This window comes from Xyrauchen texanus, chromosome 11 (assembly GCF_025860055.1).
Source record: "Xyrauchen texanus isolate HMW12.3.18 chromosome 11, RBS_HiC_50CHRs, whole genome shotgun sequence".
Lineage (NCBI taxonomy): Eukaryota > Metazoa > Chordata > Actinopteri > Cypriniformes > Catostomidae > Xyrauchen > Xyrauchen texanus.
The window spans coordinates 14,652,332-14,669,547 of record NC_068286.1 but is presented as its reverse complement, the minus strand read 5'-3'; the positions used below and the strand labels follow the sequence as shown (position 1 = coordinate 14,669,547).

General features: G+C 34.6%; 1 protein-coding gene across 1 annotated transcript in view; it reads left to right on the top strand.

Moving 5' to 3' along the window:
• Positions 1-12,540, top strand: part of LOC127651609 (sarcoplasmic/endoplasmic reticulum calcium ATPase 2-like) — a 32,682-nt gene extending 20,142 nt beyond the window's left edge. The window contains exons 17-23 of the mRNA XM_052137527.1: positions 3,428-3,669; positions 3,899-4,119; positions 4,765-4,967; positions 5,871-5,956; positions 6,072-6,205; positions 7,341-7,458; positions 10,216-12,540. Coding sequence (XP_051993487.1) covers positions 3,428-3,669; positions 3,899-4,119; positions 4,765-4,967; positions 5,871-5,956; positions 6,072-6,205; positions 7,341-7,458; positions 10,216-10,512 — 1,301 coding nt within the window. The 3' untranslated portion in view covers positions 10,513-12,540. The remainder of the gene's footprint in view (positions 1-3,427; positions 3,670-3,898; positions 4,120-4,764; positions 4,968-5,870; positions 5,957-6,071; positions 6,206-7,340; positions 7,459-10,215) is intronic.
• Positions 12,541-17,216: the final 4,676 nt, after the last annotated feature.

Here is a 17,216-nt window from a genome sequence, read left to right as displayed (position 1 = left end):
AGTCATTGGTCAGATACTTAAGTCATTGTTCTAGCTTTGTTCTAGTGGTAATTCACTTCTAAGATGCTCCAGTTTGATTCTCTATTTTCACTTTATTTTCACATCTGCAAATACCAAATATTTTTTTATTTACTATGTGCAAGAGTTAAATTGGGCCAGAACAGTCGTAATTGCATTTTAAGGGTAAAAAAAAGTAGAGTCATAGAAAAAAAAATTTCTTGTTGTCAATCCATTCCATTTCTTTTATTCTTCCAAATGTGTTTTTCTTAACCAATTGACACATTTCGTCTCTACCAAATGTACTTGTTTAAAAAGTTGTTCAAAAAGTTCATTATTCTTCACTCTAGTGTGTCCTCGCATATAGATGCACATTAGACTTCTGTATCTCGCTGTGGTCCAATCTCTGTTTTAAAGAAATCGTGTAATATGGAATCAACTGCTCACTCTTTTCTTAGAACAAAAAATATGAAGGTAAATCAGTTGCAAAACACAAGCTTGCTTATTTGGATTTGAGAACTTGTACAAGAAATATTTGTACTCGTAAATTGAAATTTACACTCAAAGCACCAATGTGAAAACTTCACAATTGCAGACTAGTCACAAATGTGTGAAATGACAGTCACATAAATACAACTACTAACTAAAATACAACAAAATTGTGAATTCAAAACACAAGCTTTCAATAATTGTCTGTAAGTCCTGTAAGAAAGATTGCATCATTCAACGTTTTCACATCAGTGCTGTGAGTGTAAAGTACAAATATTTATTGTTCTCAAATCATAAGTTCTCAAATCCAAATATGCATGCTTGGGTTTTTTGCTACTGATTTATCTTCATTAAAATTCCACTCGACCAACACACTGTAAAAGGTTTCACTGTTAATTGTATTTACAGTATGTGTGAACTACTTTTTTGTTGATTCAGTATTTTATTTTTATTTTATTTTTTTTATTATTATTTTTTTTCTGTAAAAAGCACAATTTATTATTATTATTTTTTTAGCAAATGTACTGTGGGATTCATTAGTGAAAATGCTTCATCACACCACAGTGAATAATTTTAAACTCTTTCATAATTTAATGCATATATTTTCAGTACAAATTATATTATTACAGGGTATCTGCAGGTCCTTAAAATGTCTTAAAGTCTTAAATTTACTTTTTAAAATTTAAGGCCATAAAAAGTCTTAAATCTTAAATAAAGTATAAGAAGTCTTAAATTTTATTTGCTGAGCTCTTAAATTTTGGTGCGTGAATAGAGGACATGCAAAAAAAAACATCAGAATCTGCACTATTCATAATCATCTCTCTCTCAGATGATTATGACTAGTGCAGCTGACGCTTGAGTTTAGTTTGAGCATGCACATGTACACATGTAAAAACCTTCAGAAACCTGTTAATCAGATTATGCATCTCTGTAAGCGAGCAATACGCTAACACTGTCGCTCCTGCTTATAATCGACAAAGCTGTCAACATTGCAATTTGGAAGTGCTCAAGGTTGGAGCGTCTTTTGACGTCTTTCAAATCGTTGCGCTTCCTTATTTTACACTACCTTTGACAATAATTGTAAAGGTAACAGAACTACTCAGCTGCAGAGATACACCTGTTATATCTCTCATCTCCATCTCTCTAGATCTGACATATACAGGTATTTTCTCTGCCATCTGAATCAGTCAATTTAAAAAATATTTTGTTATAATATACTAATAATAATAATATACTAATATAAATGTTATAATATTAATAATATACATAATATGAAAATATATTATCTTTTAATATTTGGTATATAATCTGTTTTCAATATACATCATAACTAATTATGCAGCACAGTTCTCTTTCATAATTTAATCTGTTAACATTTTCAATACATATTAACTTTAAACATCCATTTTTAAGGTAACTGATGAGTTTTTATTTGAGAGATTTCATACAAAAATTTAAATTGTCATCACTTACTTACCTTCATGCTGTTGCAAACCTGTATGACTTTCTTATATCAATGGATATCAAAATGAGATATTAGGGAGTTTCAGTCACCATTCGATAACATTGAATGATAAAAAGATGCAGTGACAGTGAATGAGACTGAATGTTTTGCTTAACATCTCCTTTTTTGTTCCAGAGCAGAGAAAAATAATTCAGACTTAAGTGTGAGCAGTGATGACAGAAATGTCATTTTTAAATGAACTGCCCTTTAACTACCTGTTCAAGTAATTGTTAACGGTATCTGCCAAGAAACAAAATATATAAATGTTATTCAGCAAATGATAGAACTTATTCACATCAGCACCATATTTAATTTTTGACGAGAATGACAACGAGGCTGTGAGGGATGGACGTACAGCCTCGTTTCCATTCCCATTCAAAATCAAAGATGGCGCTACTGTGAATAAGGTCTATAGACAATTATCTTATTTATAAAAATGTCATTGCATGTGCAGTAAGTGGTGGCAGAAAGCCCACTGAGTGTTGTGTTAGATTTGACAGATTAGAGGATTAAACAAAAGTATGATAAATACTATATTTGAATGGTAAAACCATCATAAATACAAACATATTCTTAGCGATACAGTTACTATAATGAAATTAGTAATTTTTTTCTTATTGCAAAAGTGGTCTTACGTTTTTATTTTATTTGGCCTTAAAAGGTCTTAAATTTAATTACTTCGAACCTGCAGATACCCTGTATTAGAATAACAATTTGTGTAAAGTTAGTTGGGTATAAGGTGTTCGCTATTAAGATCAATGTGCATTTACTTTTAAATTATAACATAATTAGATATAAGTTCAGCATGTTCTATAAGATGCCCAACAACCTAGGGCAAGAAGAATTTAACTTGTCCCAGCTGTCATTTGATTTTTATAAAATATATAAAATACATTTGATATCATTCTTAATCACGTTTCTTTGCCATAAAATGTAAAACACTAAACCAGATATCCCATGTAATTATTTATTTTCATAATTAAGTTGAATAATGACATACATAAAAAATGACAGATAAATCATTTAACAGAATCCCAGTAAAATTAATTCATCTGAAAGAAAATCGTATATGAATTACATACCATACAGACCTGACACCCATGTATTTTATTAATACATAATTATTTAAAAATTATTATTATTATTTGTAATCTCCCAATTTTACGGTTCCCCCAAAATATATTTTCACTGCTGTGACCATAGCCATATAGGCAATGTATTCAAGTGCAACTGAAGTCATATGATCCATGACTAGTTGACACTAGTGGTGAACCAATCGACTACTGGACTTGTCTTGCTGTCATTGCAACATCTAGTCTGAATGTGATTTTTTTTTTTTTTTTTTATTATTAAATTCTTTTTCAGATTCATCCATTCCAACACTCACAAATATGGTAGTGTCAATCTGAGATTCTCATTCTGTGTTGGTTTGTGTAGGTGACAATAAAGGCACAGCCTTGTCTATCTGTCGTCGCGTGGGCATCATCACGGAACAGGAGGAAGAGGAGGCTGAAGGCGGTCCATTTGGGAGTGGTCTCACAGGACGAGAGTTTGATGAGTTGCCACCCCACCTGCAGCGTCAGGCCTGCCGCACTGTCCGCTGTTTCGCCCGAGTCGAGCCAGCACACAAGAGCCGCATCGTTGAATACTTGCAAAGCCTCAGTGATATCACGGCTATGGTGATTGCACGCTTACAGAAATAGCCTATTTACACTTGGTATTATGTGTTTCGGACAATCCCATCATGAGTGGACAGTGCTAAATACAGATATAAACAAGGTCTGAACATACAGAGGAAGTCAAAAACGCATGTGACCACATCGCAGTTGAAGTGTAAATGCTAATCCATCCTGATACGTTCGAGAATGAACTCTCACCCTTTCTTTCTTTCTTTCTTTCTTTGTTTAGACGGGCGATGGTGTGAATGACGCTCCTGCTCTGAAGAAGGCTGAGATTGGTATTGCCATGGGCTCAGGCACAGCAGTGGCTAAATCTGCTTCAGAGATGATCTTAGCCGACGATAACTTTTCAACCATCGTGGCTGCAGTGGAAGAGGGCCGAGCTATTTACAACAACATGAAACAGTTCATCCGCTACCTTATTTCTTCTAACATCGGAGAGGTAGTCTGGTGAGTCCACAGAAGAAGACTGGATGTGACAAGACAAAGTCTTTCTACAGTATCAGACCCAGTTTACACATGCAGTCTGTTTATTACAAAGATGCATCCCGGGTGATCCGATCACACGTGGTTAGGTGAGACATATTGCAGTTTACTACTGGTCGCTTAAATTCGTCTCCTGTGACCACTTGTGCTCGGATTTCAAGGAGGGGGTCTCTGATTTCATGACGAAATACATCAAGCATACATCAGTTTTGTTACTGCATGACAATAAACTGCAAAAAAGTCATAAAATACAAAAATATCACGGATGCAGTTCAAATTTAATCTAAGCACAAACATAACATTTTGGGTAGAAACAAAACTTTTTCACCCTGTTTACACCTGTATTTACCTGACCACTTGTGATCGGATCACCTGAAACCATCTTAACACCAGGTGTAAACATGGTCTCAGAAGTGCCGAGTGCTGTATGACTGAAATGCGGCTGCATTCAGGGCATTGGTTTTATCATATTTGTTAAAATCTATATCAATACTAAACTTTTAAATAAAGATTGTTTAATTAGATTGTTTTCTACATTGACTACTGAAATTTTGGTATTTTGACAACCATTGTAACCATTGTATATCTCTCCCCCTCTTTCCTTTGCAGTATTTTCCTCACAGCTGCTTTGGGTATGCCTGAGGCTCTCATCCCAGTCCAGCTGCTGTGGGTCAATCTGGTGACGGATGGCTTCCCAGCCACTGCTCTTGGTTTCAATCCCCCTGACCTGGACATCATGTCCCGCCCTCCACGCTCCCCCAAAGAACCACTCATTTCTGGCTGGCTCTTCTGCAGATACCTCATCATTGGCTGTGAGTCTGTCAAACAGATGTCATGCACATTAAAACCTGCCATTATGTATTCTGTCTTACTATAGACAGAATCACGTTTTCAAAAGAAAGGGTGGATCAGGTTAAATAAAATTCTTAAAATGCACTGCACAAGACCTTTTTTGTAGATGTCAAGTCAAAATCTGTTCTACACAGTGGGCTTCCCCTCTAATAAACATTACCATAAGGCGTCTCCTTTGATTTAAGCTATGTATTATGCTACTTTTACATCAGGGGCGGTACTTGGATGTGATCATTGGGGGGTGGGGGGGGCATTTTGACATTTAGAGTGGGCAATATGTGGGGGTCCCCATTGGTTGTTTTGCTGTCCAACTGAGGAAGCACAAGAAAAAGCTAGGGGGGCAAGGCCCTCCCTATTCCCCACTTAGACCCGGACATGTTTTACATTGTATTAAAATGTATTTTTTTTACTTGAAGTAAAAACTCCCCAAACTAATGCAATGATATTCATACACTTTTAAGTGTGGCTTAAGTGTCCAAATACTTTTTGGGATCGCTGCATATCTATTTTTACAGAAAAAATAAACCTGTCCCAGGTCCTAAGGGGGTGCTATGTAGCAAAATGAGTTTACCCTTAAATGTTAAAGTTTCCAGATGTGTAAGTCAGGCATCATTCGAAAGCATAGAATCTCAACTCATTTATGTTACATAAAATAACAAAATAAGGCCTGAAAACATCTGCATCAGAAATAAGTGCCACCTAGAGGAATGTGTTAGAAAAATTTACATGAATATAAATGCCTATATCAGATATATCAAATGAAAGCTTTTATCCTCTGGGATGTGACTGTATATAATAAATAACCTGCCCCAGAAAGGTTTTTTTTAAGCTGCATCTCTCGTTCTCTCTTTTGGCTATTGTAGGTTATGTAGGAGCAGCTACAGTTGGTGCTGCTGCCTGGTGGTTCATGGCCGCACATGATGGACCAAAGCTCAACTTCTATCAGCTGGTAACAAAAATAAGATCACGGAACACAGTCACTGATTTGAATATAATTTCAGTGAGTCATTGGCCTCATCTTTCTTTCTTTCTATCTATCCTTCTTTCATTCTTTCTTTCTTTAGTCTCACTATTTGCAGTGCAGTGAAGGTCATGTTGAGTTTGCAGGCGTGCAGTGCTCAGTGTTTGAATCTCCGTACCCCATGACTATGGCCTTGTCTGTGCTGGTCACCATTGAGATGTGTAATGCCCTCAACAGGTATGCAAAATTTGGTAAGATAGGTCACGCAAAACTTCTGCAGAACACAAAGATTATTTGAAGAATATTACAGCTCTGTAGGCCCATACAATGCAAGTGAATGGTGGCCAAAACTTTGAAGGTCTAAAAAGCATATAAAGGCAGCATAAAAGTAATCCATTCAACTCCAGTGTTTAATTCTATATATTCAGAAGTGATATGATAGGTGTGGGTGAGAAACAGGTCAATATTTAAGTCCTTTTTTTTTTTTAAGGCCACTTTCATAGTCTATTCCTTTTGTTTTTGGCGATTCACATTCTTCGTGCAAATCGCCAACTACTGGGCAGGGAGGAGAATTTATAGTAAAAAAAAAAAGAAAAAAGGGCTTAAATATTGATCTGTTTTTCACCCACACCTTTCATATCGCTTCTGAAGAAATTGATTAAACTACTGGAGTCATATGGATTACTTTTATGCTGTCTTTTTTGGAGCTTCAAAGTTCTGGTCACCAGTCACTTGCATTGATGGACTAACAGAGCTAAAAGTCTTCTAAAAGTCTTTTTGTGTTCTGCAGAAGAAAGTAAAACACATCTGGGATTGCATGAGGGTGAGTAAATAATGAGAGAAGTTTCATTTTTAAGAAATGATTTCACGAAAGAAAACCACACATGCTTATTAATAAATATGGATGCTTAATAAATATCACATGAGATTTTTAGTATATAATATATATGTATATATATATCTCACATTACGTATAATGTATAATGTAATATAATGATCAAGAAATTTGTAGGTTTTAAAGCAAACAACTGCATAAGTATGAACTACTAAATGTTCAGATATGGTTTATAAGAATCATAAAAAAAGTGACAAATTATAAATCCATTTTACAGTCCAACCTAGAATGCATGTCATCAGAACAGTTACTAATGCTTCTCTAAACTTAGATTATATGACAAGCTTCACCTTCCAAAGAAAAAAGAAAGTTATGCTGGTTTGGAATAATGTAAAGAATGTCAGGATTTTCATTTTTGGATGAACTATTCCATCAATTTATTTTTTGCGATTATTTGCCATGTTATCTTGAATGCAATTCAGTAATATATTTAACTAAATGCGTATGCGCGTGTGTGTGTGTGTGTGTGTGTTTCAGTTTGTCAGAAAATCAGTCACTACTCAAGATGCCACCGTGGTCGAACCCTTGGCTGGTAGGAGCCATCTGTCTCTCCATGGCCCTACACTTCCTCATCTTATATGTGGATCCTCTTCCTGTAAGTATGAATACGTGCACCAGATCATTGACTACATTATGCACAGGAATCTCAGAGGAATGTCTTAATGAGGAATTTTTGACTTATAAAGGAGATTGGACATGTGTATGCTTGTTTGTCTGTCAGCCACATGAAAATGATTGCCTAATTGATCATGAGAATTATGGATTTTGCTGCTTAATTCAGTGATGATGAATTATTCCCCAAATAAACAAACTAAAAAAGAATGGCTGTCTGAAAATTTGGTATCGGACATTTAATATTTCTGAAATAGAGGTCTGCAAAAAAAAAAATTAATAAAAGATTAATAATTGTTTTTATTTTTGGCTATCATTAACTTATGAAATTAATTAAATATGTTTAACACATTAATAACCCAACACAGTATACATGCAGGATATTGCAGGATATTTCACAAGGAATATTGCGAAAATCATGATACCTGAATCACTGTTTGGCAGCAGAGCTCCTTTGCAACTGAATCTCCAGTGCCATGTCAAAAGAAATGTGTGTTGTAAGGTTGAAGTCTGAATTGAGTGTGATGAAATAAAAAGAATGTGTATTGCAAAATAATGGTAAAAAAACACGTTTCTATTGCGTTGTGCAGGGCTGAACGATTAACCAATGAAGCGCTCTGACATAAGACATCTGCTGTCAAAGAGTTTGAGCCACTTTCTGACACCTCATGCAATAAAAATCGGGATATATACATTTTGAAAATGTATGTCAAATTGGACAGACGCTAAAACAATGCATTTTTATGACATTTTGGTGCAGATGTGTGAATGGCAGGAATACGGATAAATAAAGGAAAGCTGTGCATGTGTGTCATGTTTTAAGTTTCTTTTTCTTTTCTTTTTTTGTCTCAAGTCATTTGCTGGTGAATGTATATATTTTTTTTTTTATATATTTTTCCTATCTAAAAAGAGCTAGCCAGAAAACAAGCAACCTGGTCTCAGAATCAATTACTGCAACTATATCCATTTTTGCAAAATGATTTAAATGTAGCTCATTGTACGTATTGTATGTGCAGTTTCCTGGTGAAATGAACATTAGAGGTGCTCCAACAACAACTTTCAGTCAATTTCACACAAATTACGAGTTAATCGGCTTTTGGATATGTAAATTTTGGCCCTCTTGTGGCTAAATCGTATAACTGCAAGTTACTTGCCAAGGAACGTTGTTTTGTTTATTACGTGAGCTGGGCTTTGGCTGTGCTCTTCTGCGGAAGAATCTGATGGCCGGTGTAATCATAGTTACATCAACTTATCAGAGCGAATGTCACTAACGACATAAAAATTCGCCACCTCCCCTCAATAATTAAATAAATATATTACGAAAGGAAGAAAAATGATGATATCTGAAAACGATATCTTATCAGCAGATAAGTTGTTGCAGTTTTTTTTTTTTTTTTTACTTATTGAAAACAATTGTTTAAAAATAATGTTACAAAAGTTAGGCAACGATGACATTAGACATAACGTTTACTATTCATATCCGATAATGCCAAATGATGGAAACTATTATGGCTAGCAGGCAAATAGACCAAGGTAGTAACTGGTTTAGAAATTGGCATTGTTACCAGCTTAAAGTAAAACGTTTTCCATTATCCTTCCTTCCTCGAAAAGAAAATTGAAAGCACTGCGGTACCACAATACATAATAAAACGCCTCAATAGATTGACTAACGTGATGTAACAAACTACCGCGCTAAGCGAGCTGCCTGTCTTACTTTCAGTCCAATCAAATTTCTTACAGTACATGTCGAGCAAGAAAAAGCCATCCGTGGGTCGGTTTTAAATATTTTACATTCTCAGAGTTGTCGCCACCTCTGAAAAATCAGGCTTTGTCGCTTTCCTTTTTGCTTGCAGACTCTTTTCGGTTCGAGGATTCTTTATTTTGAAAACGGTTAATTCCCCAGAGGGTTACCTTTTCGAATGATCCATGGTTAATGTCCATAATTTGTTGTTGCTACAAGCTTTCAGCTTCAAACTACTACCACACCATCTACCACACATACACACATGCTGTAGTAGCTCCGGACCTTCTTTTCTTTATTTACGTACGTGACAGAAACACACACGGCTGACTGATGGGAGTACGCAATTTCCCGCCAAAACCGTCCAGACAGCTCTAAATATAATTCATTATTATAGGCTTACCATGGTGAATCAGGGTAAGACCACACTATCATGGTTTGGAAGATGGAAGATATTTTGTTCATTTCTTAAAAAAAACTAAAACAAATCGTACATAGTGTAGCTTTAAAGTTTTCATGACATAACCAACTACATTTACAAGCTTGTTCGGGCACAATCATAATTTTTACGGTTGCTCAGCTAACGGATAATTGCGCTTACAATGCAAAAGACCGAGGTACAAGTTCTGAAGAAAATGTGAGTCGACAGTGTCATAGAAGCACCACAAAATTATCTGATAGTTGAAGCAAATGCATTTTTTCATGTCACAGTTGCTTTTTATGACGCTTAATGTTTAGGATACGGCGGTAGGCTTTGTCGATTTAAAACTTTGAGAGAATATTTTCTCGCTTTAGCGCCACCTGTCGCCTCAGAACTGCCGCAATATGTGTAAGGAACCATGTAACATCATTTGCACTAATGCTGCCACAGTCACATCATTTTCATGAGATCATGCTGAAAACAAGATAAAAATACTCATTAAGAAAACAGTCTTTTGCAGTGTTTTGAAAACTCCTTGTTTACTTTAAAGCGGTGTCGTTTACGGTTTGTCTCTGTAGGTCATATTCCAGATCAGGCCGTTGTCTTGGCAACAGTGGGTGACTGTTCTGAAGATGTCCCTGCCTGTTATTCTAATGGATGAAGCCCTGAAGTTCTTGGCCAGAAACTACATTGAGCCTGGAAATGACCTGTATCTGGAGGAAGAGCAAGACCATGCAAGTGCAGCTGGGGGCCTGATTGGAAAGCTGCGGCAGGCATTCAGGGGCGTGTCCTGGCCATTTGTCTTCATCTCTGCCCCATTGCTGGTCTGGATCTTTAGCCTGGACTCAGACATTACTAATATCTTCTGGGATTAGAAAGGAGTTTGTGTGAGTGTGAGTGTGTCTGAGTCAGAGAGCGAGAGAGAGAGAGAGAAAGGCAGGCAGTCAGTCAGAGAGAGAGAGTGAGCAAGCTGAGATTTACAAAGCTGCATGGAGCTGCTATAGGTGGTTGGTGTATAGATGGCTGTAGAAGAAGTGAACGGATCTAATGTAGAAATTAATTTGGTGACAGTGGAATTTAGAGAGGTACAGATGAAAGGGCAGAACCAGGACAATCACAGATAAAGGGATGCTGGGAAAAGGGATTGTATTGAGTCATGATCGTCTTCTGCCTTTCACATGTCACTGTCAGACATTCTGAGATTTTGCATTCTTCTTTCAGTTTTGCATTATTGTTATTATTATTTATTTTTTAAGATGAAAGTACACAAACATCTGTGTTAATTTTAACCTAAAAAAATGTATAATTTGAGTTATTAATGTTAGTGTAGAGAAAATGTTAGTGTAGAGAAAATGAGTTGCTTCTTTAGCAATACATAACAGCCCAAAAGAACTACAATTGTTTGGATTTGGACTATGAATAACCAATTTTTCATGACAAATTATATTTTGACCATATTTGGTCACATTACCCTTATTCATAGACATTTTCACTATGATTGTTCATTCTATATATGTGTCTTGTTCATTATGAGGTGAATTGTATTTTTCATTTGTTTTCACTTAAAATATCTAAATATCCTTAAACATTTACTTAAGATTACGACTTGTTTTCAGAGGTTATCTTGAATTAAAATGGTTCTTACCCCATTGGCATTTTTTTTTTTTTTTTTTTTAAACATACATCTTACTAAATTTAGTGAGATTTCTACTTAAAACAACAATTTGCCAGCGAGTTAATAATAAACTTAATGTAAGATATGTTCTCTGAAAAAAAAAAAATTATAGTCTAATTATCTTACAAAATTGTTTTTCAAGTCATTTCAATTTTTCTGTTATTTACTGTAGATATGTTTTCTGGAAAACATGACAAAAATAATCATTAAGAAGATGGATTTTTTTTTTTTTTTTGTTTGCAGTATATGATGACTTTGGGCCCAGAAACATTTGATTTAATTAAATGTGCAAGAGTAATGTTGTTCTTCAATGACAGAAAGTTAAAAAACAAGAAAAGACACATGGAAGAAAGAACCAAAAAAACCAACACAGGTGTTTAGTATTTATTTTGTTTCTTTGCTGCTGCGAGGAACATCATCATTATTTGTTTGAATAAAGTCATAATGTAATTTTTTTTATGTAATCTTTATTCTGTTAATGGTAATTGCCTATTGGCATTCCTATGGTCCAAATGATAAGACAGACCAAGAACTGTCTCTGTGGTCTTCCCCGGAACACTTACTCATAAGAACAATACTCTTGAGTCCTAATTCGTAATTCCATACCGTGTGACTCTAATATGACATTCTCAGAGAGATGTGTCACCCTTGTTTAGCTAACCTTTACATCGTAGATTATGAAATGCGAAACGTATGATTTTCTTTTTTATGACAGCTATACAATGCTTTTTTACAACAAAAAAACTGGTCACATAAGTAGCATTTCATGCGCTACCTTGTGTGTCATCTACCTACACCATCAATTGGTGTAAGAAATACAAATTTCATATGGGCACAAGGGAAGAGACCGAAAAAGGAGGAAGAACACTGGCTTATGTTAGTTTCAGGGTGGAAAAGTTAGGGCTCTTATTCACGACCTCTGTCCACTCAATATCTTTATTATCATTCTTTCTCATCCAGCTCTGAGTCGTCTTAAAATGTTTGCTGTTTTCATTAAAAACCATTCCACAACAATGTAAGATATATAGTAGGATTTTAAAAGAGTGAAGATCTGTTCTTTTCTATTTGTAACATTTTGATTATATTTTTTTTTTTCCTATTTCTTGAAAAAAGATGACAGTGCATTTTGTTGTATTTTGTTATTAATTCAGTTGATACCATAATTGTCATTTAATTGCAGTTTCATTAACGGGGAAATGGAAACTGCTTCATGAAATGGAAAATAAACTCTTGATTAAAAATAAACCGACTGAGTTTGTGTTTTGTGGCATTCAAAACATTTTGAAAGAAGAAATATTATAGTAATACTAATTAATATTCATTTTAAATAGATATTAATGATATTAATATATGATTATATTTTTTATTTGTATGATGCATTTTTATATAATAATATTAAGATAAAAATGAATGTCTTACAGTCAGGTAGAGAATTCAAAATTGAGATTTTACATTTTGTATAAATAGAATAAATAAAGAATAAATTACTTCTTATCCAATTTGTTTGATTATTTCAATAAATTATCATTTATCATATTTTCCAAGAAAGAAAAGATATTAATGTAGATATTAAATGCAAACATGAACTTTTTTTCATTCAAAACTTTATTATTTCAATATAGTTTCATTTATCATATTTTTCCAAGTTTCCAATCTTAGAGAAATGTCAGGTGCAGAAAAACAATGTAAACATCTCTAATTCTATTAAATTCGTTATACAAAAATATTTTCAATTTTGAATGTAAAACATGAACTTTTTTCATCCAATATTGTTTTGTAATTTCAATAAATTATCATAAGCACAAAATGTTTCCAAGTTACCAATCTGTACCAGAGAAATGTCAAAAATAGTGTAAAACATCTCTAACTATATCAATTATAACGTATATAAAAAATACAAAACATTAACTTATTTCATCCAATATTCTTTTGTTAGTTCAATACATTTAAATTTATCATCACCACAAATATTTTTCCAATTGTATAAATTAAATACATATACAAAAACATGTCATAAATAAATATAAAAATATGGCAAGATATTCACAGTCCTTTTTGACGTTAAGGAGGACACACATGCCGTGTTTGTAAACACAAAGAAATGACCTGATTTGCAAGGTTATTTTCTTTAAGCCACAGAGAGTCAAGGGGACACGAGGGAGCTGGTAATTTGCACGTTTCTGCATTTGAACATCTGAGCATCTGAAAATACAGAAAAACATTTTAATTACTTGATCTTGAGTAAGATTTACCTATTAGCTGTATTGATCTATAACACTTTTCAATACAGTACCTGCAAATTTTCAATAAGGCCTTTCAATTCCTTCTTGATTTCCATGTGATATTTTCCAAATGTAAATGTACAGCTATTGTAATCATCAAGTTTCTTTAAAACAGCACACTTTGCCTGGAAAAAAAAAAGAAAAGGTAAATATCTTGTCAGATGTAATGGCATAGCGTTTTCAATAAACAAAATCTACCTGAAGAAACACTTTAACTAAAAGAGATTGTCAAAGCTGCTCACCTGTTCACATCCATTTTCGGCAGGGATGAAAATGCCAATACTTGGCACTTTTGTGGGCTAAAATATATAGATGGCATTGTGATTAGATTGTAAAGTTCACATACAAACATACTTACGACTGATATTGCTCACACATACCTGTCTCTTTCCGTTGCTCAGCATTTCAATGATTGATTTCGCCTGCTTCCTTATATTGTCACAGGTTGACATGTTGGGCTGTGCAGAGCTGCCTGACCTCACAAACAGCAGCAGTAACAAGGCGTAAATCCCAGCATGCACTGTTCAGCAAAACCCACCAATTAGATCAAATGTGTAGAAAGCAAAGGTAATCATTGATAGAAAACTCATCTGACAAACCAATGAAATGACAAAACAATTTCTGTAATATGCTCATTCACATACGACTAATGTATTCTTACTTGTCTCTCCTCGATGATGGTATTGACAAGTGGGTTAGTTTCTGTAGTTTTGCAGTAGTGTTTCAGAGTTGGTCTATCTCTGTGCCACCACTTCTCCAACTGTTCTGGATGCTCCAGCTTATATATATACACAAGAGGTCTTGCTTCCTTTCATCATAAGAATCCAGCACCAGACACAAACATTCATAGAGAACTTTGCTTAACTTCAGCCTGAAGTCATCAACTGTCTCAACAGGATGAATGTACATGCCTCAGCACCATTGTTGATTCATTAGAATTTCCTTCATTCTATATCGGCTCTCTGTCATTTCCTCCACATTGAAACAATCAATGATGTCATTGGAGATCAATGATGTCACCAACAGCATATTGTTGCATTTCCCATTACTCCAATGACAATCCTATTGCTCTTCTTCATCCAAATGAATGAACAAATCAGCTTGCTGGCTGCAGCATGTTAATTTTCTGTTAAATATGAATTTCTGAAAGTAAATCGAAGTATACCAGCCTCAGTAAAAGTATATTGAGACACTTTCCAATATTACACAATGTGGATACGTTTATTTTCATGCGTAGCCTGATGCAAAAAACACTTCCTGCTTCGAGATACCTGTACCAGCATGTTATCTGCATGCCCTCAATGTATGCCTTTTCAATCACTAGATAGAGAATTGAAATCTGATAGGGAGAAAGCTTATTGGAAAACGTATATAAACACAGTATATAATATCATCTTTAAAGTGAAACTGCTTCCTTGCAGCCCCTCACAAACTAGGGGACTCAAAAAGCAAAGTCAAAGCACAAGGGAGCTCAAAAGTTGGTAGTTGCCCAAAAGTTGTTGAGCTTGAGTGTGGCGGGGTGTTCAGCCATATTGCGGCTGGCTCACTGGGAAAAGTCCTGGTTTTCCCTATGGACAATCCACCGTTTGTGGCAGGCGTGGATGCTGGCTCATGGTCCGAGGCTCAGGTACACTCACCCACACCTACCATATCATGTCTGAACACATGGATTTAACCACTGGAGTCATATGGATTACTTTTATGCTCCCTTTATGTGGAATCTGGAGCTTCAATATTTTCACACCTATTCACTTGCATTGTGAGGACATACAGAGCTGAGATGATCTTCTAAAAATCTGAATTTGTGTTCTGCAGAAGAATGAAAGTCACACACACCTGGGATGGCATGAGGGTGAGGAAATCATGACAGAATTTTCATTTTTGGGTGAACTATCCCTTTAACAGCTGATAAAGGTGTAACAATCAGGGTAATCAGGGCCGTGTCTGATCATTTTGCCGCCCAATAGGCAAGATTCTTAGGCATGATTTAGATAATTGTTTCAAATTAACTACACTGAAAGCCAGTATCTGGAATCTGATAAACAGTACTTTAAAATGTAATGCATTACACTGCTTTTCTGTGACATAGAAGTTATTAGATTACAGTAACCGTTTACTAATCAGATTACACCTAACACTGGCTACATGTATAAACCTGAAGAGAAACATATTTGGTTCAAGTATGCTTCTCTTTTAGGCACAACAGTAATGGCCCATATGGTCATGTTTTGTATCACAGTGAGGCTTGATTCATTGTCCAGAAACCTAGCCACTATGCTCACAAAATGCATAAAACATATACAGTATTTATATACGTCGTAAAACCTGTGCCAATCAAATGTGTGGATCACGGATGGTCTGCTGTATATATATATAAAGAAGAAGTTATTTGTCAGAGTTTTGAGTCAAATGGAGTAACCCTAAGAAAACTTCTTGATATTTGTGACTCAAAGATTCATGATATTTATTTTAACTTCACATTTAGTCTTGAGTGTCTAAAGGGGTCCTCTTTTTTGTTCTTGTAGTAGAATGGCTTCCAGCATGTTGGTTATGCCACCTAATGTTTTTGCTGGACAAAGGTTTTTTTTAAATATGAATAATGTTTTAAATAAAATTGTTTCACTGCTTAATTTAATATGTATATATATATATGTGTGTGTGTGTGTATGTGTGTAAGAATATGTATATATATATATATATATATATATATATATATATATATATATTATTGGAAGCACTTTACATCACGGTTTCATTTGTTTACATTAGTTAATGCATTAGGTATCATGAACTAACAATGAACTACATGTTTTAATTAATATATTAATCTTTGTTAATGTTATATGTTAGTTATAAAAACACAATTGTTCATTGTTCGTTCATGTTATCAGACCTTATTGTGAAGACACACCATATTGTTCTGAAGGGTGAGGGTCAAAATCCCTTGGCTCTTCAGATATATCAATACATATATATATATATATATATATATATATATATATATATATATATATATATATATATATATATATATATATATCCTTTTATATTAATATCTATCTGTATTCTGTTGCTTAACTTCTTTAATAAAGTGATGAATTAACTATATGCATGATCACATAATCAATTCTATTTTCTTATGCATAATTGAAATATACTTTGAATCATATGTGTGTTGAATGTTAGTGAGTCTCTTTTAGGAACATTCCAGAGTCTCTCTGTCCTGCACGTCGGCTGAAGGTCTTTTGGGGGATAAGCTTATTTGTGACGCTCTCCAGCCTCTCAGGGGAGGGGATCAGGGGGGATGCGTTAAACATGTGTTCCAGATGTATTCTGTGTTTGATTGTTACCTTTCCATGACTAATTATATGGTTTAAAGTCCTATGTAATAACACCTGAATAGTAGAAGTGTGATTTTCTCTTATTATTTCTTTAGGGAAGAAATGTATGTTATTTCTTTAGGGAAGAAATGTATGTTATTTCTTTAGGGAAGAAATGTATGTTATTTCTTTAGGGAAGAAATGTATGTTATTTCAACCCTCTCCTCTGCCTGAGGAGTGAATATTTTATCTCTCTGTTTTGGTTCAAATGGCCTGATAATGTGTGCTCTGGCTCTCTTGTG